The sequence below is a fragment of the Podarcis erhardii genome (genome assembly GCF_964252035.2).
Source record: "Podarcis erhardii genome assembly, chromosome: 5".
NCBI lineage: Eukaryota > Metazoa > Chordata > Lepidosauria > Squamata > Lacertidae > Podarcis > Podarcis erhardii.
This window is the reverse complement of record NC_138509.1, coordinates 73,227,608-73,254,704: the sequence shown is the minus strand read 5'-3', so window position 1 is coordinate 73,254,704 and position 27,097 is coordinate 73,227,608. Positions and strand designations below refer to the sequence as shown.

General features: G+C 40.7%; 2 protein-coding genes and 2 long non-coding RNA genes across 7 annotated transcripts in view; 1 reads left to right on the top strand and 3 right to left on the bottom strand.

Annotated features, from left to right (window-relative positions):
• The window catches only part of FBXO36 (F-box protein 36), a 29,693-nt gene extending 9,885 nt beyond the window's left edge, over positions 1-19,808 (bottom strand). Inside the window, exons 1-2 of the mRNA XM_081861670.1 lie at positions 19,408-19,808; positions 2,665-2,773 (exon numbers count right to left, since the gene is read on the bottom strand). Coding sequence (XP_081717796.1) covers positions 2,665-2,773; positions 19,408-19,503 — 205 coding nt within the window. The 5' untranslated portion in view covers positions 19,504-19,808. The remainder of the gene's footprint in view (positions 1-2,664; positions 2,774-19,407) is intronic.
• The window catches only part of LOC309341842, a 55,349-nt gene that overhangs the window by 14,240 nt on the left and 14,012 nt on the right, over positions 1-27,097 (bottom strand). The gene's annotated exons all lie outside the window — the stretch shown is intronic.
• Positions 7,024-10,905, bottom strand: LOC309341829. Its single transcript, XR_014156573.1, has 2 exons — positions 10,495-10,905; positions 7,024-8,608 (listed from the first exon to the last, which is right to left on the bottom strand). It is a non-coding gene; the product is annotated as an uncharacterized lncRNA (long non-coding RNA).
• Positions 20,004-27,097, top strand: part of TRIP12 (thyroid hormone receptor interactor 12) — a 68,951-nt gene continuing 61,857 nt past the window's right edge. For all 4 annotated transcript variants that reach the window (XM_081861474.1, XM_081861473.1, XM_081861472.1 and 1 more), the window contains exon 1: positions 20,004-20,170. The gene's annotated coding sequence lies outside the window, so the exon portion shown is untranslated. The remainder of the gene's footprint in view (positions 20,171-27,097) is intronic.

Below are 27,097 nucleotides of genomic sequence, written 5' to 3'. Positions count from 1 at the left end.
TAGGATTGCTTTTTACCAGCTTCAGCTGGTAAGGTAATCAATGGCTGTTTCTGGATGGGGATAGCTTGATCACTGCCATCCACACACTTGTAACAACTGGATTGGATGACTGCAAAGTGCTCTATGTGAACTTAATCTGAAAGCTACTAGTTCAGATTGTGGCAGCTGATCTGCTCACTGGGGCAGAATTTTGCCATCATGGTATGCTACTATTGACAGAATTGTACTGGCTGCCCATTCAAGGTGTTAGTATTGGATTGGAAACCCTATTTGACTTGGGACCAGGAGACCATTTTGGCTGTGAGACCTTTCTTATTGTTTTACCACATCTCTTGTTGTTATATTCATATATTTTTTCTTTCTCTTTGTGACCTCTGATAATCTCCACAAGCTGGTTAGAACAGTTTGTAATCCTGCGTGGATATTATTTTTTTTATCCAGTAGCCATATCCAGACGTTTTCCATATAACATCACTTCCATACATCAAAACAGTCTTAGTGTCATTAATCTTCACCAATCTGCCTCCTTTCTCAAAACCTCTGAGGAGATTCACTAGGAATGCAGTCTGAAAACAAGTCCATTCTTCCTCCTGGCTATAAATCCTTTGGCAAGATGGCGACTCCGAATTAATTGCTGCGCCATTCCCAAAAGCTCTTATTGCTTCTCGATCTCCATAAAGCATACTTTTGGTTAAAGTTTATCTCCACACAGACCTTAATCATCCTGCTTGGGTCAGTTCAACCGACAATTCTAATGAGGAGGGGTTATTGTAAATCACATAGAAGGAAAGTAAAAAAGGTCCCGTCCCCCCCATTCAGTCCCGTTGTCAACATACCCAGCCTTTGGTGTATCTTCATCGTAAAATATTCCTGTTTCTCCAACCCGTCGTCTTCTTTCTCAGAGGTCACTTAAATTAGCAGACTTCACTCCCCTTCTTCACTTGAAATATGTTCATTTGCTTCTTTTGTAATTAATTATTCCAAATTGCTGCAACTAGTGCGCGATCAGAGACAGCGTCCAGGAGAGCCGAAGTCCACACGGGGGCATTCTGCCTAGGGCCCTCACCCCCTTCTTTCAAATTAGGGGGTGATTTATGGGCACAGCAGGCAAGGGCAGTGTTCCCCATTTCCTTGGGGCAACAAGGGAGGCTGCCTACTTCCATAACAGCCTCTTAATTACCCCGTGTGGGTCGGAGAGATGGTATTGTCGGCCATCTTCCAATGCGCCCCCTAGTGGCCCCCCTGATTGGGCTCCCTGTTGTGGTAGCTATGGATACGGGCGATGCATCCTGATTCTGTTTCTCAGTTGCATTGGATTATGTTCCTGCCTGGGCTTATATGTAAGAAAAGGCAATGGAAAGCTATGATGGAAGAAAAAGATGTCTCTGTCAAGCATAGCAACCTTGTTTGATGAGTTTCTGGCTGTTTCCAGTACTGGAGCACAACTCATCAAATCCTTATTGGCATGCCGTGTTCAGGAGTAAGGACTGTGCTGGACTGGAAGATTTTGGAGAATTCTGCCCCACATTCATAGGAAGACAAATATTTAATATTTCTTGGGATTAAGATGCTGCCTTAAGGGGGGAGGGGAAGTCTTCGTTTTGATTGAATAGGGAAAATTAACATGTTACACAAGCTTTGTTGCAGCACAATTATGGCTTTTTTCTGGTATGCTTCCTTTTCTTAATTTCAGTAGAACTTGCATGAAAGTTCCTGATAGATCAGGGGAGGATGTTGAAATGACCAAATATTTTCTATATATATTTTTTTATTATGATGTTTTATTGTTCGCAGCGTCATGTTCAGTATTTTAAAGATACTAACTATGGTGGAAGCTTTCAGTATTCTAAAGGTGTTAAACAAGGTGAAGGGTCACTGATAACTCAACCAGATGATGGATGTAACTAAATCAATAAACTCTCTGAGTTGTATGGTATAAATGGCAACATGCAAGCTTCCTTAGTTTGTGTGCTTAATTCTTCAGAGCTTGAGAAGAAAGTCTGTCTGAATTTAGTGATATCTTGACTGAACACAGTGTGAAAGAAAGAGAGAGAGAGAGAGAGAGAGAGAGAGAGAGAGAAAGAAAGAAAGAAAGAAAGAAAGAAAGAAAGAAAGAAAGGAAGGTGTTGTAAACCACTTTGAGATTTTTTCTTTAAAATATAAAGTGGTACAGAAATGAAATGCATAATAATACCTAAAAGAATGTCTCATCACATATATACCCAACTCAACACTGTACTCTGCAGAAATCATAGAACTGTTGGTTTAGAAGGGACGCCCAAGGGGAAACTGAACTTTCAAAAAACTAGGGATATGCACCTGCACAAGTTGAGGGCAATTTTTCATTGGGTTTCCACCAAAACCAGTATATGTGTAGTTCAAAATCACTCTATATAAAGTTAAAAGATGGTATTGATTCCATCCCCAAATTAGTGTTTCTTCTCAAATCCTCAAAAGTAAAAAAATAAAACAATTCTTGATATAAGAAAGCCAAATCAATAGCACTGTTGTTGTCATCTTTTATAAGGAAACTAGTGCAGTTGCCATCATCTGAAATGTTGCCATCACAGATCACCTTTAAATATGTTTTTAATCTAGGTCTCATGCAAACAGATGATGGATTGGAACATCCATCAGACTAAAGCTATACTTTTAGTATCTTACTTTGGAGAGAAGGGTCATCCAGGAAGTCTTCATGAGTTTCTCTAAGTTCTCCAGGTCTTGCTTCACGAAATTCACTCCGAAGAGAAATTTTCCACCACCTGAAAATTACCTATAAATGAGAATTTTGAGAAATCTTAGCTGGTGTTTATTTTGGTTATTAATGTTGTACAGCCGCTTTGATTTTGTGTGTGAAATCACCGTGTATAATGGTATTATAATAAATAAAATAAGTAAGTGGCCTCTGTGGCAAAAAAAGCTTGCACCAACTATGAATATTGCTGGAGATACCATAGCCTCAAGTCATCAATGCTCTGCTAACTTCTAGACGAGATCATTTTAATGCCACAAGATTGCCTTTGAAAATAGTTCAGAAATTGCAGTAAACATGCTCATAGCTGCCTTATGCACTAATGGGAACAAAGTATTGGGGACACATCATGCCAGTGCTAAAATGCGTGTATTGGCTCCCAGTATGTTTCAGAACCTAAGTCAAATTGCTTGTGTTTACCTTGAAGCTCTTCACCATTTAGGACAAGAGTACTTGACAAATCACTTTTCTGCATATGAGGCTACCCGTGTGCTGAAATCATCTTCAGGTGCCTCTTCCTGGTCTGTCAGCTGCCAGTTATAGTGAACGGCAATGAGATAAATTACCATTTTAGTGAGAGAGAGGCTAATCTAACACTTATTTTGAATCCAGGTGAACCAAATGCATCCAAATATTTTCTCAGGCATTTTAACATTAATCTTCTGTGGTGATTTTTATGCTGCTCTGCCATCTGCTGTTTCAGATCTCATTGCTGTTTTCTTGGATATATTTTATGTTTTCTACTATAATTTTTCTATTTTTAGTGTAACGTCTGCTTAGAAAGGTTTGCTTGAACTGGAACTTCTAGCAAACAACTAAAAAAATGAACAAAAAAGAAAAAAGAAATTGAAATTTACTCGTGATGATAAAAGTAAAAAAAGAGAGCAGCTAACACCAGAACCAGAAAGAAGCAGGATAAAATTATTACAAACCGAGGGTACTAAAGATATCTTCACCTTTTGCTAACAATGAAGTTTGCAGACTGAGTAATCTAGGGGAAAGCATCCTCAAAACAGGACACCATCAGTTCCAATGCCAAAAATTGTGGTACTGTCCCCATATTTAGAACATCCCTATTGTGGAAAAAGGTTATCAAGCTTTCTATCTATTCCTCAGCTACATGGAGAGCCAGAAATTCTAGAAATGTAGCCGTAAGCTAATTTATGAAAAGGATCATGATGGAGAAATAGAAGATTGCTTGTCCTTCGCCCACATATGCACCTCTTTGGTAAAAATTAGAACCACAAAAGCCTTTTAAGAGAATGTAAATCAATTAACTAGAGGATGAGCATATATTTACAGTATTTTTCTTTCTCTTTTTATTGTTATTATCAAAGGAACTTTCACTGCAGAGACAAACATATAATAATAAATTTCATACCTCCCAAAATATGTAAACACTGGCATGTTTACTTTTTCAGTTAAATTGTACTTTTTGGGACAGAATGGCTCACTCATTAATGCAACAAAATTACGGTAGTTCCTGGGATACCAGCACTTATGCATCAATTATTTTTCCTGAAGTATAAGCTAGGAATAAACCACAAAAGGCATTGTTTATTTCCTTCTCAACATCCATAATGAAAAATACAGAGGGGTCTGGTGGTACCTTAAGAGCCAACAACTTTACGGCTCACCATATGCTTTTACACGCCAGAGTCCACTTGATAAGATTTGTAAATTGTTACTCTCAGATGGTGGACAGAGATGACTAATTAGATGCTTATTATGGGACTGACTGAAAAAGATCCCCTCCCCTCGGGATTACTAAATTGGCTTGTGCTGTTTTGGCATAGGTCTGTGTAATGCCATGGGGGGACTGTAGTGCAGGGTCTAGTGGTCAAACAGCGGCATGTTGTCATGTGTCCTGGTACCCAGGCCCTTGGTTGGTTGGTGGAATGTGGTGGTAAAGGAAACATCAGCACCTCTAGCTACATCAGTGGTAGCAGTCTTGCTTGCAATTTGATAAAGGTAAAGGTAAAGGTACCCCTGACCGTTAGGTCCAGTCGCGAATGACTCTGGGGTTGCGGCGCTCATCTCACTTTACTGGCCGAGGGAGCCGGTGTTGGTCCGCAGACAGCTTCTGGGTCATGTGGCCAGCATGACTAAGCCGCTTCTGGCAAAACCAGAGCAGCGCGCAGAAACGCTGTTTACCTTCCCTCCTGAGCAGTACCTATTTATCTACTTGCATTCTGACATGCTTTCGAACTGCTAGGTGGCCAGGAGCTGGGACCAAACAACGGGAGCTCACCCCATCATGAGGATTCGAACCGTTGACCTTCTGATTGGCAAGCCCTGTGGTTTAGACCACAGCACCATATGGTAGGCAGCTGTATTGTGTTTCAATACCACACATTCTTCACTTCTGCTCAGGTTTTCCTTGATATGTGGAAGTAGAGTCTGATGTTGGAAAGTGACAGCACAGGTTCCTGATAGAAACAGGAGTTGCAGGGACACATCTTCATGACTCATAGGCTGGGAAACCTGCCAGCTCCCACAGTTGGGATTACTATCAGTGTACACAGCTGTCAGGAAGAATGGACAATTTCTAACTGAGAATGAATAAGGGGTTAAATTGATCAGGTTGTTCTTCCTAATGTCTCAACAAATGAAACCGATTTGTAAAAAAAAAAAAACTGTTACATGGGGGGGGGGAATACGAGAGAGAGAGATTGCACATACCTTTGTAAATCAAGAAAATCTTTAATAAAAATACATTTTTTGAAAAATTGATCAAGTTGTTGGCAGGTTCCAGCAACAGCTACTGGCCTTGCTGGCCTGGTCTGAGAAATGCTGAACATGCAGGCACAAAAGCAGAATATTAGTTTGAAACACGTCATACAAAATATGGCCAGAGCATTCCACTCACGTAAAAATTAAATGCATTATTTTGATTTTTGCTGAATTTTATTAACCTTATTATTAATATCAAAACTTACAAATATAATCAAAGGAAAATATTAATCATAACACAACCTTTTTTTGCAGATGCAATATTCAAAATAGCATTCTTTCTAATAGTTCTTCCGTAACTCTTTATATGGTTTTCTTTTCTTTTGGTCCTTCTTAAAAGTTAACTCCTAGTGCTATCAAATCCGTATCTTCTCTTAAACAGGATTTTCCTTACCATATTATTTTTTTTAAATCTCAGAACAATTCATTTTGTACTGTTTTCATCCCTCCCTAGCTTTTTTAAATCCAGTAAATTAGTTTCACAGATTTAATCAATATCCAGCACTTTATTTCCCTATCCATTATTCCAGGTACTTCATTTCTCTTCAAATACTGAACGCCACAAAATCTTTGCTGCTGTCAATAAATAATAAATTAATTCCATTTCTTCTTCTGAACTTTTTCCTTCCATGCAACCCTCTAACAGGGTATAATACGACTTCCGCATTCATTACATCTTTAGTCTTTGTTAATATCCATGCCCAAAATTTCTGTATGCTCAGATAACTCCACCATATATGGAACATATCTGTTTTATAATATCTGAATCCCCAGCATTCAGTTTTTTCTTTGGGATTAATTTTTTAAAATCTACCTAGTTTTATGTCTTCTCAGTGACTTTCTGTGAGACAATGTGTATTCTTGAGAAACACGATCCAATTACAGTTTAATGTGAGTAATCGAAGAGATGGCTCACATTTCAGGTCTATGAGGAAAAACAATTGTTCAGAAAATGAAATCACCATTACAGTGTGGAAAGGGTTCCATCTTTATTCAAAGCAACAATCTGTCTTCCCTCAAGGAGCCACAATAGGTGTTTGGAGCTTACCCAGGGGCATATCATTTGTAGTGTTCTTTGTTTTGTTTTGTTTTTCGTTACACTGGGGGAAATCTCCAAGGGAATGGGAAAACCAAAATGGAAAATGGAAATGTATTTATTATCTATAGCTGTTCAATCCTGAACATGGAAAGCCTACACTTTTTAGGACAAATACATTTTTTAGTCTGACCCTTATTATTTCTTGTTCTTGTGACTATTACTCTTTTTGGATCTAGAAGTCACGCTGGTAGACAATGTAAGTAGCATGATCCTTCCAAGAGTGGTTGTATGGCTTCAGATTGTGAGAATTATGTACATCCTATAGCTAGGACTGATTTTATTAGGGCAATTAAGATTGTACTTGTAAGGATGCTAACGACTTACTTCTCAGTAAGCATGCCTTGGATTGCACTGTGTAACATTCAGGCTTTGACAAGCAATCTGAAAAGTTTCTTAAAAAGTGTTATTTCAGTGCAGATAGAATACGAAAAAGCTTGACTGACATGTTAAAAATAATTTATTTGCATATTTAACTACAGTAGAACGCCATCAGTTAACACCAGAAGTTTGCATGTCATATGGTCAAATGTTTGCATTTAATTAGTTACAAGGAATTGTCTAAGGAGCACATGATAAATGAAGCAATTATACCAAAAACTGAAATCAAGAACATGCAATAATCTTTTTATACAGTTACTAACTCATTAGCAGAAAAATAACAGGCTGTTTGGAAACTGAGATATTGAAATGAGCCACATCATTTTGATTTGCAAGAAAATTAATATTAAGAGCAGATTAACAGAATAATAAGGGAAAGTACCATATGTATTCCTACAATACTTTTTTGGATACTATGCTCAGATTGTTGTTAGAAATAATGCCATTTAAAATCACATTCCTGTTTAGAGAATTGAAAGAATTTCCATGTATCTTATATGAAGGGGTTTCTCATAACAAATCAAGATACAGTACAACTAATTTACATTCTTTTTTTGCATCTTAATGGCCCTCACAATTACTTACAAGGAAAGAAGAAATAATTACAATAAAAGCAAATATCACAGGCTGAATAAAAAAAGCAACAACATAGCAGTAAAAGCAAAACTGTTCCAACTTGACATCTAGATGTAAGGGGACTAATCCAAAAGCATCCCTCTTTCAAGTATTCCATAAATAAGACATCACAACAGAAAAGGCCATATTTCCAATTGCCCCTCACCCAGTCTTTGGGAGCAGGGCTATCTGGACTAAAGTCTCCAATAAAGATTCTAATGATCTTGGGATGAAGGCAGACAGCATTTCCATCAAAATGATGGGGTGGTTTTATGCTGCCATTGTTATTTGCAATACAAATGTACATTCTTTTGTCCCACTGTATGCTTTGGTTAAACTGGTTTTTCAGATTTTCACCTTGCCTCAAGGTGAAGCTGGAAAGCCCCTGTTCCTCTTCTTAGAAAGGAACATTCAGTATATATGCAAACAGCTGTTTGGGGCTACTATTGGCTAATGCCATTGACATCAACATCACATCACACATTTTTAGAGCAGTTTGCTACAATTTTCCATCACATTTTTGTTCTGATCCCCATTCCAAAGTAAAGGATAAACACACTGCTTGTTAACACATACAACTTTGTAGTGCAAAAATGATTTTGTAATATTGTGCTTCACTCTCATGAAAATGTGCACCAGAGAGTATGGAGAATACAGAACAAAAGTGGTCCTCAGAGAACTGTGACAATTTGAAAAATAAAACTGAGTCTTAACACTGCTTTGAGGTTTTTTCTGCAATCAAGCAGTATATACATTTTATGAAATAAATAAAAATAAATACACTACACTTTTGAAAAAAACAACTAAGTGTGTGTAAATATTGCAATAAACAAACAACGGCTGTATATACACAAGAAGCGGACAGGAATTGTTGCACTGTTTAATATGCTAATTCATATGCAGCAGAGGCAATGATGCCTTCTCTGCTGTTCTCAGTCTCCCTGCCCACCCACAAGATGGTCCAACAACTACTACTGCTGCCTTGTCCTGAGGAACAACTGAAGTCAATTAGATAACCATGCCCTAGAAAACTGAGAAAGAAGGGAAATTGTGAAGTATTATTAGTATCTATTTATATCCCACATTTTCCCCTCATGGGACTCAAGGTGCCTTACAGATAAAACCAATCGCTTAAAACATAGGAAAAATAATAATTATAAACAATTAAACATTAAGAGAATTAAAATTTTATGTGTTTATAAATCTGTTTAAAACTTACAAATGATTACAATAAAAACAAAAGTACTTTGTATCAACCTAAAACAAGATGCTTAGAATAGTATGCACAGAATTGTGATGTTCCCCCAGTATTATTAGTGTAGGGTAGATTAGATACCTCTACAGAGAAGGAAGCTTTGTCTATACCTGTTTTTCAAAAATGTTTATCTATGGTCATTTGCAGCTACTGGTACCATCCTACATTACTTTAGCAAAACTTGTTAGCAGTGTCCATTAAGTCATTAAGTTCAAAGAATAAGTAGCGGTGTAAACAGAATCATACTTTGGAATAAGGTGCCAGAGTTTGTCAAATTTGCATTTTTAGTAAAGAAAATATTGGTTTAAAGTGTAGAGATCTTTCCTATTCTAATTTATTCTAATTTATTCAAGAAGGTTCTAGAGGCTTCTCTGTGTGGTACAAGCTGGTGCAAGCTAGAAATTTTTAGCTGACAAGTAAGCTTCTATTCTGCCTGGAAACAAGCAAAAGGTTCCTGATGTTTGGGTTATTCCTTCAGAGAAGCTGAACAGCTGGTTTAAACTGATTCTGTTATCTCTTTCTCTCAAGGTCATATAACAGGCCAGAAGAAGCTTAGGTTTCACTTTCTGTCTCCCTTTCTTTCTGGTGTGGTGGTCTGTATGATCCTTAGGGTCCCTTCTAATTATACAATTCTATGATTCTAAATAATAGGAAATATACCAGTTTAGTTACAATTCACTACTAATGGGGATCAGTTATAAAACAAACCATTCACTATTATCAGCACACTGAGTGAATTATTAGTTCTATAACCACATATGTAAAGGAAATGATACAAACATTTTGTTAGATCAGACATACAATACCCCATATATGTGAAATCTGCTAATATACAGTCTGTTTAAATTAGTTGTTCATTTGTTAGGTGACTCACTAAGCACAAGAAAAATGAGCACAAAGGAGCTAACTACAGAACAGATTGCAATTCATGAACCTTGACTCATTTGTCTGACAAATTTTAAATTAGCATACACACACAAAATATTAAAATATTGGATATGTTGGAAACTTGGTCAAAACAAACCTTTACATTAATTATACCAGGGAGCAGATATATTGCTCCCACACTAGTGGAACCAGTGTGTTTTTTCTTGGGGTACACAGGGGTATGCATACCCCAAAACATTTTGTGAATCTGGCCACATTGAGGGGCAGTATTTCAATATGAGTAGAAAAATGAGAGTACCCCTAAACATTTTTTTAGAAAAAACACACTGAGTGGAACTATATGAACTACATAAAGGCTTATTATTGCCTACTGGCCCTAGGAAGGTGAATTTGCTGTGACATGCTTGCTAAGCATTTTGAGGATAAAGCTACTTCCATCCTCTAGGATTTGGGCTCAGGTACTGATCCTGCTGAAGAAAAGTGCTTTCTTGTCTTGGATGAGTTTCAGTTGCTGTGGCCTGAGGATATGGACAAGGTATTTGGCTAGGTTTGTGCAACCACTTGTGTTTTGTACCCTTGCACCTCATGGCTTATAAAATCTGCTACAAAGGGGGCAGCTGAATGGGCCAGGAAGGTGATTAATGCTTCAAGAAGGAGTGGTCCGAGGTGCCTTGCCAAATGCAAGGTGGTTCTTTTAAAAGAGATTCAGAAGCAATACAAAACACAAGCGAGTGAGAAGGTTTTATTTCTAAACAGCAAGCAATATATACATACCAAGCATGCCCTTCCCTCTGCCACTTGGAAGCCCTCAAGAACACACGAAGTGACTCCTCCAGGTAGTCTCAGTTTGCATAGGCCAGTCTGTGCATAAGCTTCTGAAAGACTCTGCCCAAACCAACCAATTTTATAAATAGCCACCTCCTCCCAATGTCTCACTTTAATAATTTTCAACATAAAAGAAGGTTTCCAGCACTATCCTCCCAGACAGATTAAGGCAGCTGGGGGGAGGGGTTCAACTCCTCCCAACCGATTAGGACACCAAAGACTGTTCTCACACCTTCAAAAACTAAAGGCTGGGAGGGAGGGGAGAAGAAACAGAAGCAGGAAGGGTAACCATGTTAGAATCATGTGACCTCCCGGTATAGGGCGGTATATAAATTCAACAAATCATCATCATCATCATCATCATCATCATCATCACTAACTCCTTGATATACATTTTGTCTTCCAGATGGATTTCCCATACACCAGGCTGCCTGAAGGAGGCGGTTGCAAGACCACTGATGAAGAAGCCTTCCCTAGACCTTGAAGTTCTTAATAATTTTAGATTATAACCTTGCCCAGAAAGGGGACATTTGCTACTTGAGTGGTTTGGTACCAACCAGATCCAGGTTGTTTTGGAGGAGACAGATTTTCTAGATCCATTTCAACTGAGATTCAGGCCTGGTTTCAGTGTGGAAAATGCCTTGCTCATAATGTATGATCCTGTGCCAAGGAAGAGAAATGGGACAGGTGTGACAGTTGATTCTTATTAGATCTCTCAGTGGGTTTTGATATCATCAATCATGGTATTGTTCTGAGTTAGGTTGAGGAGCACTGCACTGCAGTGGTGCTGTTCCTATTTGGATGGCTAGTTCCAGGTGGGACCTGACTGCTCCATGGATTCTCTAGTATGAATTCCTGTGGGGTCATTTCTAAATTGAATTACACTTCCTCTGAATGACTGGGTTTGTTGTTTGGGGGTTCTGGATTCACTGCTGTCACTTGAGGCACAGGTGGTCTTGTCGCACAGAGTGCCTTCCATCATCTTAAGCTCATGGCACAACCACAGCTGTAGCTGGGCAGGGTTGCAGTAGTCCAGGCATAGGCAAACTCTGGTCCTCCAGATGTTTTGAGACTACAGTTCCCATCATCCCTGACCACTGGTCCTGTTAGCTAGGGATGATGGGAATTGTAGTTCCTAAACTTCTGGAGGGCCAGAGTTTGCCTATGCCTGCAAGTCTCAAGTCCAGCAGACAGGATATAGTCCAGAGTCAAACCTGAAGTGCAGTCCCATAGAGGTCCAGGAGCATTAAAGCCAAGGTCCATCAACATGGGCAGTTGAGCAGGCACAGCACTTCAGCTTTGCTACCCTTTGGAACTTGGCATGCTGATTGCAGTATCTGGGCTTGATGAGGCATATGACCCTCACCTGTTCCAAGCCTACTCCAGCTGAGGAATCACACACCTCCTCCCAGAGTTAGCGAGCCCTACCTGGCTAGCTAGGGAGCTGGGCTGTGGGCCCTTGCCTGCCTTAGCCTTCTTGAGTCTCCCTTCCATTGCTCCCTACCTCTTAGTGCCCACCATGTTCATGGAGACAGGCCCATTCCCCGGCTCTGGTGATGGGTCTTGCTGCTGTGGTTCCTGCGCACTGATCCTCATTCCCTCACCATCCTCTGTAACCCTGTGAGTACTTCCTTCCCCATCCCCTGCATGCCCCAGTGTGTCCTGGCTACACTCCTCACAGGGATCCTCTTTCACCTCTCCCTTCTCGCTGTCATCTTGCCAGTTCATGGCATACAGCTTCCCTAGTGAGGGGAAAGGGTTCAGTGGAAAAGAGTCAGCCAGGATCCCAGAAGTTATTTTGGGGGGAAAGGTATGCATGTATGTGCATGAGTGAACAAATCTGAAAGCACTTCTTACCTGTGACTGCTCAGAAAAATAATGTGCCATTCCTGTGTTTCCTAATGGAACTATTGGGTAAATCTGTCTGTCATTAAAGCTGCATATGTAATCCTGAACAGTATGTCCTAGTACATGCATATTAGCAGAGAATTCAAAGCAGCTTTGCTAAAGGAAAACAGTGATAGGTGTGGCAAACACAGGCTGGGATAGGCTGATTTGGCACACAATCTGAAGAAAAATAATTTTTATTCAGCATCCAGAATCCTTAGGTTGCCCTGAGGTGGAGGTTGGTTAAAGCAGGTACTAAAAGTCTGGAACTCTCAGCAGTCTTCTACTAAAATCTTTACTGAAAGCTGAGAATTGGTAACATGACATTAAGGGTTAAAAATACTTTGATGAGCATTAATCATAACAGTAAAGAACAGTAGCATAGTAACTTTATTATAATTTAATGCAGGCGCCCCAAACTTGGCCCTTCAGCTGTTTTGGGACTACAATTCCCATCATCCCTGACCACTGGTCCAGTTAGCTAGGGATGATGGGAGTTGTAGTCCCAAAACAGCTGGATGGCCAAGTCTGGGGATGCCTGATTTAATGTCTCTCTTCCTGTACAATTAAACATTCTGAAGAACCTGAATAGCAGCAGATGGCCACATAGATTATTAATTTTAAAATGTACTCTGTACTATGAGGCATATCTGTTAACACATCTGAAAGATTGGCAAGGCTTATTTTCTATGAATACCCCAGCATGGGAAATTTTAAAAATTGTTTACCTAGTAGCTTTCTGGATGGCTGAATAAAAAAAGGACCAAATACCATCTTCAATCTAGAGAAACTATAGAAGTATAATTTCTATAAACACCAACTTCACTAAATTAAATAGCTGACATTTGGAAGGCCTATATTGATCTCTAAGTGTAAACTAAGATGGATGTATTGATGATGTATAAATGTATTGTTAATGTGAACTGACAATGTTTTTTCCTACTTCTTGTATTGCCCGCCCCCATTTTTGTTTTTTTCCTTGATTTTTTATTGCAATTGACTTTAATTAAAATATTTGGGTACACAAAGGTATTAGAATACCGTAAGTCATATGAGGCTAGCTCATAAACTTCTGTAGGAAGGGAAGGAAAACACTTATGAAATTTTGATCTAGTTTTTAAGACTTAGGGAGACAGGGCTGGGCTTATCCAGTATTTAAGATGAACAGTGTATGAGTTCTGGCACATCACAAGTTCTGTGAATGTTGTTATTTATGAGGTTTCCTGCTGGACCAGTCAGTAAAGAACAGCAGCCACATCCAAAATATGAGCTGCCCCTTTATTATTTGTAAACCTGTTATGTATAAGATATAGTAGGATTAATCCTCCAAAGTTAGCACCTCTGTCCTGTGGAAGTCAGTGCTCAGTTAACCATGCACATGCTTTTATTCTACTGAAATAAACAAAACTTTGAAATGCACAACTTTGGAGGGCTTATGCCCATTCTTTTTTAAGGAGCAGGGTGAGTGCGCTACATCACTGTGAATATCCGTAGCAGGGTGGGGAAACTGACCACTGGGAAAGCTGGCTGGGGCTGATGAGAGTTATAGTCCAACAACATCTGGAGTGTAGAAAACCCTAGTCTATAAGACATAGGCCTTGATATATGCTTACATTTATCTATCCTTCCCACAATAGAATTACCACTTACTAGGACAAGATTACAAGGCATGTGATGAAGCCACCTTGTTGAAGCTAAGCAGGTCAATGCTGGGATAGTAAACTACCTAGGAATCTCATGTAACACATTTTAACTTCTGGGATGCAAGGAAGGCAGGATATAAATATACTAAATAGCAAGTTCTACTGAAGCAAGAAAATTGTTAAAAATACCTCCAAGAAGGGAAAGCATCACTCCTGAGCAGTGATTTACATATAAGCTAAACAAGCTATAGCTTAGGGCCCCATTCTCTTGGGGACCCCCCAAAAATTAAAGAAAAAACAACTGGATGTACATTTCCAAAATATAAGATAAAAAACAAATAAAATAAAACTTACAGAAATAGTGTTTTGTGTTGTATAGGCTCCTATTATGTAAGTGATGGGCCCCGCCTGCTAGCCTGCTCCCTAAAATATAATTTGTTTGCTCATTTCTATATCAATTACTTCGATAAAATACATATTTTGTTATTTGCAAATTGCTTTAGATACCTATCAGGTCCATAAATTACCATACAGCATATATTCAACACAAAAAACAGTGACAATTTGTTGTTGACAAAAGACAGCTGGACATATAAAGGGCCCCATTACCCTCAGTAGCTTAGGGCCTCATCAAACCTAAATCCGGCCCTGCTCCTGAGCAAGTAGTGGGCTGGCCCCAATGAAATCTAATGCAGCCTGTGGAAAAGAAGGCCAAGCACAATACATACCGTTGAGATGATTAATTTAATGGAGGAGGTAGATATGAATGCAAACTCTGCGAAAACTAGGTGTTCGGAGGATAGAACTTGTGGATTTCAGTGTTGTTAATATACTTAAAATCAGCTGTAACTCTCATCCTTGCTGTAGAGAAAAAAATCCCTGGAGGGTGGGGAGGGAAGGAGACACAGATGCCTACATTCCTGTCATATCATTAATCCTCTCTGAAATGGTTTCATGTCCACACCTCCCACATTAACAGCAGTGCCTTTTCCTGCAATTTTATCTTACCCATTTCTGGTTTAATCTAATCTTTCCAGCTGTCTGCATTCTTATAAAATACTTACTCTTCACACACTTCTCGATATAATACTAAACTACACTGTTATTCTCAAAGTTGTATCTCCATTTAGAGTCTTTCTTAAGAATGTTTTGGGAAGCATCCATGAATCATTCATATGCCTGCACTTTTCAAGGACATTTGAGTCTGGATAGATTAAAAGAAATAGCTTCAATGGTATAGTTTTCTGTTGGAAGAAGTGGGCGGTTGAGAAACACTTTGGTTAACTAGGTCTGAATGCTTGAGCTGTCATAAAAATGACTATTTTGCAAATGGAGAAAAATGTTCTGAACAAAATTAATGTTGTAGTTAACCAGGTTTCTGAGCACTTCAGAATTTTGCTACAAAGTATAAGCTCATCTCTTCTCCAGATGAAAAATTTCCCTCAGAAGTAGCCCTGTAGATCTCTCAAAGATCATTTATCTATTATGCCCCTCCCACCATTTTATCTCTAGCTTGTCCATGTACAACCACAGTGAAATCTAGTCTGAAGGGAAGACAAAGGAACAATAAAAGGAAGCAGCAAATTCACTTATTTGCAACCAAACTGTTAAAACTAGATGTTTTTATCAGTGGAACTTATGAAGTGCTTTTTTCTGTAAGAGGACTTAATGAAATCTTATACGCAAGTACAGTGGTGCCCCGCAAGACGAATGCCTCGCAAGACGAAAAACTCGCTAGACGAAAGAGTTTTCCGTTTTTTGAGTCGTTCCGCAAGACGAATTTCCCTATGGGCTTGCTTCGCAAGACGAAACGTCTTGCGAGTTTGTTTCCTTTTTCTTAAAGCCGCTAAGCCGTTAATAGCCGCTAAGTCGCTAATAGCCGCTAATAGCCATGCTTCGCAAGATGAAAAAACCCGCAAGACGAAGAGACTCGCAGAACGGATTAATTTCGTCTTGCGAGGCACCACTGTATTTATGTTAAAATTGGGGCTTTTTTTCACCCACAGGTCACTGGAGTTCAGTTCTGCCACCTCTCAGGTAGGCACCACTGACATTCTAAGGGAACAAATGAGAAGTTCACGGTGAGCTCTGATACTTATTTTTCTAGAAAAATAGACTGGTTAAAATATATAGGAAAATACAGCTTGGACCTTTATGGAAAGAAATAAGGTGTTCCATAGAAATCAATGCATTTGTCTTATATAATTATTTCATGCATTACAGTAATTAACCAGCCTGGTCAAATCAAACTGATGACAGATGTAATATTACTTACACATTCAGAATATTCACTAGCTACATTTCTATTATCAACCCTATCTTATGAGTTCACTGCTTAAGAAGCTTAAGTGCCAGATTTCTTTGTCTCTTTCTTGTCATAATGATCCTACTCTTTTAACTTTACCATCTAGAACAACTTCCTTGCATTAACAGACTTCCATCTTTTACCCACCTAGTCTCTTTGATTCATGACTCACTACTGATTATTAAACTTTTTTTTAAAAAAAAACAAATCTTAGAAGTTCAACTGTTACCTTGTTTTTATTAGTGTTTCTGGATTGCTGGTCATTATGTCCTTCTGTGTACCCTCGTATGATCTGCTGTTAGTCTCCCTTCACCACCCCATCTCCAATACATTTTAAAAAGAAATGCCAACATGCAACCAGGGTTTGGCAATTATTTGACTATAGAGATAAAATCCAGAGAATATCCCCCTCGCATGAAGATTAATTCTCAAATGAAAATCTCTCCTTCCTTTGTTGTCTTGCTTGCATTGCTCTATAGATTGTAAATCTCCTGGGACGAGGATCTGTTCTGTCATACTTTGCTAAGTGCAATACACATAGATAGCGCTATATTTATCAACATCATCAACATGATTATCATCATTCTTTATTTCATGCTGCTGTTATAGGGGGAGAGCAACTCCTAAAAGATTCTTTCCCTCACAACTAACCAAACAACATTTATTTTACAGTTATTTAGGTTGTATATTTATGACTAGAATGTTGGGTTTACTAATTTCCACTTCTTTTTATAATCTAAACAAAGAGGTTAAACTGTATTCTACATTTAGAATCTTTTTATTACATGACAATAACTTGCAGCTGGAATGTTAACTGGGTACTCTTCCATTTCTGTGCACCCTCAGGAAACTTCTTTCCTAAACAGAAAGGTGGCAAATTGTTTGCAGGCACCAGATTTGGTGTAATTAAAAGAGAATCTCAATCCCTGTATATTACGTATATGAATTAGTTTGGGGATATACTGTGTCTCACATACACAGAGTGGAAATGTATTTCTTCTCCTCTGAAACTGTTGGGGGTTTACAGTAAGAAAAACCAAAATGTTGTTCTTTGCTTCCCCTTCCATACTTCCAGAAACTTTTCATTTTTGAGCTTCTTAACACTGAAAGTTTCACTCACTTAATGCTTCCACAGAAGCAGTTGCTTTGATGCAGCCGTAACAGTCACTGTGCCAGAGAGATCAACGTGGCAGAAAAGCAACTTAAGGGATAAAGGAAAAAAGCAAAATAAAGCTCAATTTCCCCTTCTGAGCTGCCAGAACAGGTCACCAACTAGAGACAGAACCTTCATGATTCTGGATCCCATGGAATCAAAGCAGTTAGGAGATGTGTCAGTTATACTACAGAAAAAACAACAGAACTAGTAGGTAAACCTCTATATTAAAAGCATACTGACAGTATTCTCAATTCTTTGGATTCTAGAGTGATGTCACAGCATTATCAGGTCAAAGAAGGGCAATGATATGGGATACTGTCTCCCTCTGAACAGACAGCCACTTTGATTTACATATACACCCACTAAAAATAATTTTGCAGTACCAGGTATAGTATTTCTGCATACGGCTATCTCACAAATGCTGAGAGCCTAAAAACAAAATACTGTAACTTGCCATAACACTCTCTCTGGAGGAGCAATATTACTTTTACTAGAGATTAAACCTTATTTCTCAAACAGTGGATCAAACCCACCTGGGAATGAGCAAAAGATGCTTGGAATGTGCATGCAAAGTTCCAAGAAGAGAAAGGACCTGAATTTCAAAGGTAATATTGTTAGCTATAATAGCATCGTGACAACATTTTACTGAATTACTGAGTAAGTAACACTATTAGGATTTGATGTTGGAAAAACTATTTGCAAATGTTGCAGAATGTAGAGTACCTTTGGGTATTTGGTGCAGAAATGCAATCTGGGAATTTGCCAAGTATACAGACCTGCAACATATTGGAGTCCAATTGCCTCATATTTTTCAGGTGAAAGAACGGAGGAATGTTTGAAACACACACACACACACACACACACACACACACACAGTCAAAATCATGGTCAGAGGCAAAAGTAAGCAATAAATGTGAATTTTGTCACTGTATCTTATAGGGTAGGTTTTTTCACAATTGCATCCCTCTCTGTTCTTCATCCAAGCAGAAATGAAAGACTCAAAGATGGTGCAAAGTGGTCCAAGGAGGGGCTGAGAAGGGTGTGGCCTGAGGAGAGCACTGAGGGCCAAAAAGAGTCCTGGAGGGCTGCATTTGGCCCTTGGGCCCCAGTCTCCCCATCCCTGTCATTGATGGAGCAAGATGTGTGACATAAAATAAGAACTTTCATCTATTTAGAATTCACCCAATATCAGTGGCGTAGCGTGGGGGGTGCAGGGGGGGCCGGCCGCACCGGGCGCAACATCTGGGGGTTAGGGTTAGGGGGCGTAAATCCACGGGTTAGGGGGCGCAAATCCACGGGTTAGGGGGCGCAAATTACTTGCCTTGCCCCTGGTGCTGACAACCCACGCTACGCCACTGCCCAATATAACTCCTGTTGGAAAACCCACCTCCATGGGAGATGTCTAGGACTATAGAATCTCCCTGTAGATGAGAAAGCTCAAAATGGGGACACACATACAGAAAGGTGTGCATTTAACCAGGTACAATGTGCCTTAAATAAAGGCAGCATCTAGGATTAGGGGACAGGACTACCAAATCGCAGATTTAGAGAATGAATGTTCTAGTAGGGAGGTTTGGCATGGCAATTTAATTATCAGCGAAATGTTTTGCTTAAATTCTAGTGGACCCCATTTCCTTTCCTGAATGAGAAGCAAGTCGAGCGCGCGGAGAATTTCCCCTACACTTTTCTAGGATGCACCTGTTCAGTCCTGGGAAGAAGTAACGAATAGCATTAAATTCAAGTGAGGCAACTTCCATTACTTTTTTCGCTATCACGTCAGGCCGTCGCCGCTCACCCCGTAACAACAGCGAGGAAGGAGGAGGAGAAGAAATCTGTGGAGGACCCCCTGAGAGGGGAGGAAATTCACTCACCTCCGTCTTGGTGACAAGGAGCTGGTAGAAGTCTTTGCTGGGCGCCGGGGCCTGCCCTCGCGCCTCGAACAAAGTGTCTGTGAGGAGCGACGCCATTTTAGGACGCCAGCGGCCAATCGCTATGGCAACCAGGAAGGGGCGGCCGCACGGAGAGGTCACGGGAAGCCCAGCCTCCCCTCTTAAAGGAGACGGGCAAGCTCCTCCGTGCTGGAAGTCGGCGGGTCTTACACCACCCGCGAACGTACGGGGAAAGAAAGCGCGGGGGAGGTCTCTAAATCGGGGCGAAACCGCCAACAGGGAGGCCGCCGCCGCCAGCGGCTTCGCTGACCCTGTGGGGGATAAACGCCTGCGCGCACCCCGGGGGTGACGACCCCAGCGGAGGGATACCTCTTTTTCAGCCAAGGAACGTCTGAGACGAGCGGAGGGGGACGGCAAGGATAGAACCGCCGCCGATCCTTGACGTGTGGGAGGAGAGGGGGGGGCTGCCGGCCCCGCGGCAGGGAGCGCCAAGGCGGGCAGGAGGAGAACACCCGCTGCTGGCGAGTGGGGGGGGGAGAACGGGGGCCCCCGGGCCCCTTTGGGGGTAAAGTAGTCCCCGGCCTCCCCCTACGCCGCTGGAGGGGGTACGGTGCGGAGGCAGACGGCGCACTGATCGGTGCTGCGGCTTCAGCTGATAATTGAAGGGAAGAGGCGCCGGGCAGGACAGAAAAGGAGCCGGAGAGCCACAGAGCGCTTTTGCAGAGGCCGCGTCGGGATAAACTAGGTACTGTGGCTCGAGGCGGAGCAGGCCTGTTTTTCAACTCCGGGGTTTCTGTGGGAGGGAAAGCGACTCTTCGGCTCCCCCCCTCCCCTCCGCCCGTTCTTCGCCGGGGGGCCGGAGTGGGGGAATGTGGGGAGGCGGCGTTGGGTTAGAACATGACAGGGGGAGGTTGGTGGTGAGGTAGTCCCGGGCCAGACGGGGGCGGGTGGGAGAGAAAGGGGCAGGTTGGTGGTATTTGTGTGTGTGGTGGCTTGAGGCCTTGAATAGGTTTTCAGGAAGTCCTCGCCATAAAGAGGTCTCCTAATATGTACCTAATATACAAGGTGTTGGGGGGGGGCGGAGGAGGAGGAGGAATACTAAACGTAAAAGGTTGGCTTCTTTCTCCACGACCCCCTCGCTCCGTTCCTAAGAAAAGGAATAGTGAAGAGGAGAAGAAGAAGCCAGGGTGGCAGAAATGGGAGCTGACAAAATGGCCAAACGGCTGCCTGAAGCTTTATCGTCATTCAGCCCTTCCCTTCTTTTCTTCGCCTTCCACGCTCCCGTGTAAGCGGCTCCCTGTTAATGGGATGAATCTGGACCCCACCTTCTATGCCTGGGTTCACAGCAGCGCAGGATGCCCCATATCGCAGCCCTGCTCCTCTTTGCGGGCCTACCTTTAAACCTTCCCTCTCCCCCCCCCCCCGCCACGGTTAAGATTGGCGTTCTGGCTTGTGTGTGATTAAATACAAAAGGACAATGTCAGTGTTGACACTGCGCCCGGGTTTGTATTCGGCCCTGCTTCACAAACTCCCCACCCCCCAACCTCTTTGCTAGCCCCTTCCTCCCCAGGGAAGGCCCCTTTTTATTTTGTTGAAGTGAGCTACTGAGTCCCACTGAATTAGGCGTAAAAGGAGGGTGGAAAGCAGCCCCCTTTTAGCCCAACGGCGTCGTCAGCGTCGACAATAAAAAAAAAGAGAAATGCTAAATGATCTGCTGACTCCATATTGGCCTGGCTTTGGGGGCTGGGGAAGGGGGAAATCGTACTCTGCAAAGCGGAAAAGGGTGTTTGTTTATCCAGTCCCTTTCGGCACTTGGTCCCATTACCGGAGCAGATTCCTTTCACCCCTATAATTTTAGAGTTGGTTTGTGTTCCTGACGCCTTCGAGAAGAAACTAGCGTGAGGCTTGTTTGCATAACGCGTCGTATTTGGATATTTACATTCTTTTTTTTCTCCTCCTCCACGCCTCGCTTTTGCGTATCTGCCGACTACTACCGGGCTAGCATTCAAACTGATACCGGGGCTTTTGCCAGCCGTACAGGCCCAGCTGCCTGCTGTACAACTTTTATTGTTCCTCCTAATGGCCAGTCCTGTCGGGGTGGGGTGTTCTTCGCAGTAGGGTTTATAAAGGCATCAGGAATTCGAAAAAGTTTAGATTAGGAACAAGGAAACATTAGGGCGGGGTGAGTGGAAAGTTTTATCGGAGGCTTTAGGGAAAAACAACGATGTATGGAACAAAGGTCCTGCCTGTATCAGAGGCCTACATACTAGGCCTGACTATGTCGCATTTACACAGAGGAAAGAAATGAGATCTTGGCACTGGTCTATGGATTCAGTGCCTGCCATGCATTTGAGAAACGTTTCTAGAATTCGTGTAGCTGGATTTCAGGATTGTTTTCATACTGCAACCAAGATGTAATAGTTCTGCTGTGGATTTTTTTTTTTTTAATGAAAGTAGTTCTCATAACCCTTTTCATCAGGAGAATTGATTTGATACAGATTTAAGGCAAGATCCCATTTTTTAAAAAACAAAGTGATTTTCCTAACTGTGACTTAATGATACTGTTAGGCCTGTCCAACATTCCCCCCCCCCAAAAAAAAAATATTAAGGGGGGATTCAAGGAAAATGGGGCAAGATTCTTTGCAGTGAAAAGGAGAAACCTTTCATAGCAACCCAAAATGAAGTTTTCTTCAAAACGTGTATACATAAATGTGAACAGAAATGTTGCCCTTTTGGGGGTGGGTGGGATAGTTTTTATAGTTTTTATTGCATTCAACTTATTCTGAAGAAAGGCAGCCAATAACTTTGAGACTGTTTAAAAATACTGAGATAAAATAAAGCTCTTTTAAATTTAAAGATTTGTCCACAGTTATACATTCAGTCCACCAGAACCTTCAACTAACTTTACCTTTTAAAAAGGTAAACATTATTACCTTATATTATTTAAGTGCAGCTTTTAAATTACTTCTTGCCTTTCTCTAAAATTTAAGAAACCTGATGCATTGGAAGTGGTCTATAAGATAAAAGGTGATGCATGTATGGAAACTAATCTCCAGCACCATCACTTATGTATCAGCAGGTGTTGTGTTGCTTCTGTTTCTGTGTTTTGATAATTTTTTTATGCCTTTCTTTCAGGTACCTCTGACTTTCCTCTATCTTTGTGTTGCACACATGCATACAGTTAAATCAGGGGTAGGCAACCTAAGGCTCGTGGGCCAGATGCGGTCCAATTGCCTTCTCAGTCTGGCCCGCGGGTGGTTCGGGAATCAGCGTGTTTTTACATGAGTAGAATGTGTGCTTTTATTTAAAATGCATCTCTGGGTTATTTGTGGGGCATAGGAATTCATTCATCCCCCCCCCAAAAAAAATAGTCCGGCCCCCCACATGGTCTGAGAGATGATGGACCGGCCCACGACCGGAAAAGATTGCTAACTCCTGAGTTAAATGCTATACAAAATAAGAGTGGCCACCAGATAGAAGGCTGTGTTTGATGCCACTTTAGATTGATTGCTAGGAGTTACATCCTCTCTTCTGTAAGAGATATGAAAGGCTGTGAAGGAAGCTATAGAAGATCAAGGCCCTGGGGTTGTATTACAAGATAATACAAGAGAAAGATAATATGAAATAAGAAGTTAGGTAGATATGGGGTGGCTTGAAAAACATGGGAAGTGTACCAAAGTTATGTTGTTCATTTACAGTAAACAATTTTAATATTGTGGAATCTAATCAATGGGGTCAATGTTATCTGCTATAGTTTTGCAGCTCTGATACACACCAAGGTAACAAGACCCTCAGGAGTATCAGAGCTGCAAAACTATAGCAGATAACAAGTGATGCTGGCACCCAGGAACTAAACAATAGTTCAAGTGAGAATGAATATTTATCTACCATATGCTTTGGACTGGTAGGGAGCTACATCTAACAAAAACCAGATTGTAACATGGAGCAAGGAGGAGGTTGTAAAAAGGCCCAAATGACTTGCATGCACCTGTAATTGATATAAAAAGATACCCTGAAATTGATAGCTTCCGATAAGGCTGTTAAATATCAAAGACATTTTTAAAAAGACAATTTTCATAAATAATTTTGTTTCTTTAGCTTAGAAGCAGCTATTTTAAATTAGAATTGGCAAATTTCAAGATATCTAACCTTCAGGAACCGTTGAATATATCTGGACAGCTGTGGTAGAGCAGAAACTCTGAAACTATTTAAAATGTTGTAGGGCAGGCAACAATTGAGTTATGAGAACAAAAGCATCTCTTTTCCACACACCTGAACAAGTTTCATAACTTATTTTCTCTCCCTACAAAACCCTGGTAGAGTGATTCTGTTTGTGGGGGGATTGGGATATCACACAGAATTCTTTATGCCCTTTCCATACTAAAGCATTCATTGGAGAAAGGCATGGCACTTAAAATTGCTATAAAAACCAATGTCTCCAGTGAACATAATTTGGACATTTTACATATTGGTCACTATTGAAATTTAAGTGAGTGGCTGAGTTGCCTGCAAGTGTTGTGGAGTTAATAATTCAATAGGCTCAGATAAGCCTGGATGCAAGGACCTCTAACTAAATGTGAATAAAGTGTAAACCTCAAATGCCACATTTCTAGAAGAAGTTAACCTGGCTTAGAATCTGGGCCTTCATTAATGCTCTGTGCGAAAGATAAGCTGGTACCTGTGAGTTGGATCTGAATTCCAAAGCAGCATTATCTAGTCCCTGGTTAGCCCTACCAGCTTCTAATCAAGGCTCAGTAAAAATTTTTACTGAGCGTTCCGCTTGAATGAGAATTACTTATATATGTTAAGATTGCCTTTCCATAGTAGGCAAGAAATAGTGAAGAACTGCTGCTGGACAATTAGCTGCTATTTAATACCTCAGTCACTTAATCACTGACTTCCTGGCAATTGAGTATATGCTGCATACCTGTGAAGCTATTAATACAAAATGATGCCGATTAGGATTCAATATCTGTCCAATCAAAAACACTGTCAGTATTGTCGATCTTTTAATATTATAACAACAAAAAAGATAATCAGGTTCAATAGAGTAACAAGAAAGTTGTTTTGTGACCCTATGGCTAGCTTTCAAAAATTGCCATCATTTTTATTTCATGTTTATGCATCTCTTTCCCAAGGACCTCAGCGTGGTGTACAGTATCTCCTCCATTACCCTTGCCACATCCCTGGGAAGTAGGTTAGGCTGAGTAGGAGTGGTCTAATGTTGAAGTGATCATGAATGAATGGGAATTAGAACCAGAGTCTTCCTTATCTAGTGCAACACTCTACATAACAAGGCAAAGACCTTTGCCACTGCCTACTTGTATTCAGAGATGACTGCAGCTATAAATGCGTAACTAGTACTCGATTTAGCCCCCTGGCTACTGCAGAGGAAGGGACAACCTGTTTTTCCTCTTGCTGATAAATGTTTCTGTAATTAAATAAAAATGGTAGGCTGGCATCTACCCAGTGGCATGCTTGGAATATATGACAATGAGTAAATAGGCAGTCAGTTAACCTGTTTCAGAACTTGCATGCCTGTCTTAATGCCACTTATTCTGATCATCTGTAAGTGGTTGGATTGTTTGAGCCCCTGAGCAAGGACCTGGAGAACAGAATAGCTCCTGAAAATAAATCATCTGGCATATATTTTAATTGGTGCTCAGTGAGTTCTTCACTTGCAGAATTTCTGTTGCTGGAAATTCTACTGAAATCACTTCTTACCAAGTCGACTCCAGTAATTAAGGTTTAATAATTTTTGTTCTTGTTTTAAGGTGCCATAGACTTTTGTTTTTGCTGCAAAGGCAGAGGTATTTGGAGCTAGTCTTCGGTTTGGCTGAAAGTGAGTTTCCCTGAGCTTCCTTAAATCACCTAGTTGGCCTTTTCTACTCCAACAGTACTATTAGGTCTGCCTAGGAATGTTTACTTTAGTAATAATAATAATTTATTCAGTTTACATACTGCCCCCCTTTATCAAAAGATCAAAGGTTGATGGACAACATTAAAAACATATTTTACAGAGCATAATAATAAAAACATAAAACAAAGTATAATCATAGACAGCACAGTAATAAAAATCATCATCATTACATTCCCCTCACCTTGAACAAGCCATAGATTATTTAATGGCTGAAGGCCTGGGTAAAGAGGAATGTTTTTACCTGGTGCCTAAAGATATGTAATGATAGTGCCAGGTGAGCCTCTCTGGGGAGAGAATCCACAGATGGGGAGCCACCACAGAAAAGGCCTGTCTTGTTGTCACCCTCTGAACCTCTCAGAGAAGGGAACATAGGGAAGAGTCTCGGATGAAAAGCACAGTGTCCAGGTCAGTTCATATAAGCAGAGGTGGTTCTTAAGGTATTGAGGTCCTAAGCCATGTTGGGCATTTTGAATTGGGCCCGGAAACTAATCGGTAGCCAGTGCAGTCTGGCCTGGATTGGCATTATATTCTCAAACTGGTGAGCAATTTGGCCATTGAATTTTGCACCTGCTGAAGTTTTAGAACCTATTTAGACTTCATAATACCAATACATTGAGGCCCTAGGTTGTTTACTGGAGCTGTTGTGTATATAGTTTGGAAAAAAAGAAAGTGTGCATTTCCAATCAATATTATTTCTTCATCTGCTGGGCTCATAGCTAGTATTCAGTTAACTTAGCATACTGTCTTGGTGAATAAAACAAAGTATAAATCAAGTTTAACTAATATTTGGTCTTCAGCTTTTCTGGTGTGTGTAGTTGCTTGCACTCCAAGCACCTCCAGCTACAGAGTAGCAAATATCCTGGGATATGAAGTGACACTCCAACATTAAACACAGGGGTGTATCTAGGATAAGAAGTTTATTGTTAAGTTTATGCCCTAATGGCTGTAGATTTTGTCCATCTGTTTGCCTGCTCAGTCACCTGGTAGTTAGTTATTGGTTCAAAGGGATGTGCTTGAGCAGGGGTAGTCAATCTTTTTATACCTACCGCCTATTAGCGAGTTGGTCTTTGACCGTAATAAATTATCTACCGCCCACTAATGCATCTTTCTTGATGGTAAAATTTCCTTACCACCCATCAGTGATCGATTGAAGTAGGATTCAGCTTGTGCCGTACAACCCCCTACTGCCCACCTAGAATCTTGAAACACCCCACTAGTGGGCGGTAGGGACCAGGTTGACAACCCCTGTGCTAGGGGCTAGAGTGAGAGTAGAAGCTGGGTAAGGGGCGGAGGGAAGCTTGCAGTTGTGATGATCAGGAGAAAATGTAGTGGAAAAGCAAATACAGATATGGACACAAACCAGGGTAGCTGGGCCTCTGAACCCAAGCAACCTGAAATAGGATACAACAATTAGTGGTAATACAACTTTAATTATATATAATTCTGGATGTGATATGAGGAGTACAACTGTATATGTACCTTTTAACTCGGATAGAATCAGCTGAGCTGTTGATAGGATTTCAGTAAATGATTAGGAGACTGATGGTGATGTACAGATATCTTGGTTCTTGAAAGATGTATCTTGCTTAACTTATCTCATGTGTTAGACCAAGACCAGAGATCAGCTAAAGGCTCTAAAAGTGCACTGTCCACCCAACTGCTGGCTTTCTGGATGATACTATTTTTGGACATTATGTTGAGATGACCCAGGCTTATTCTTGGCTATTTCTATCAGGACAGCAAGTCTAGCTT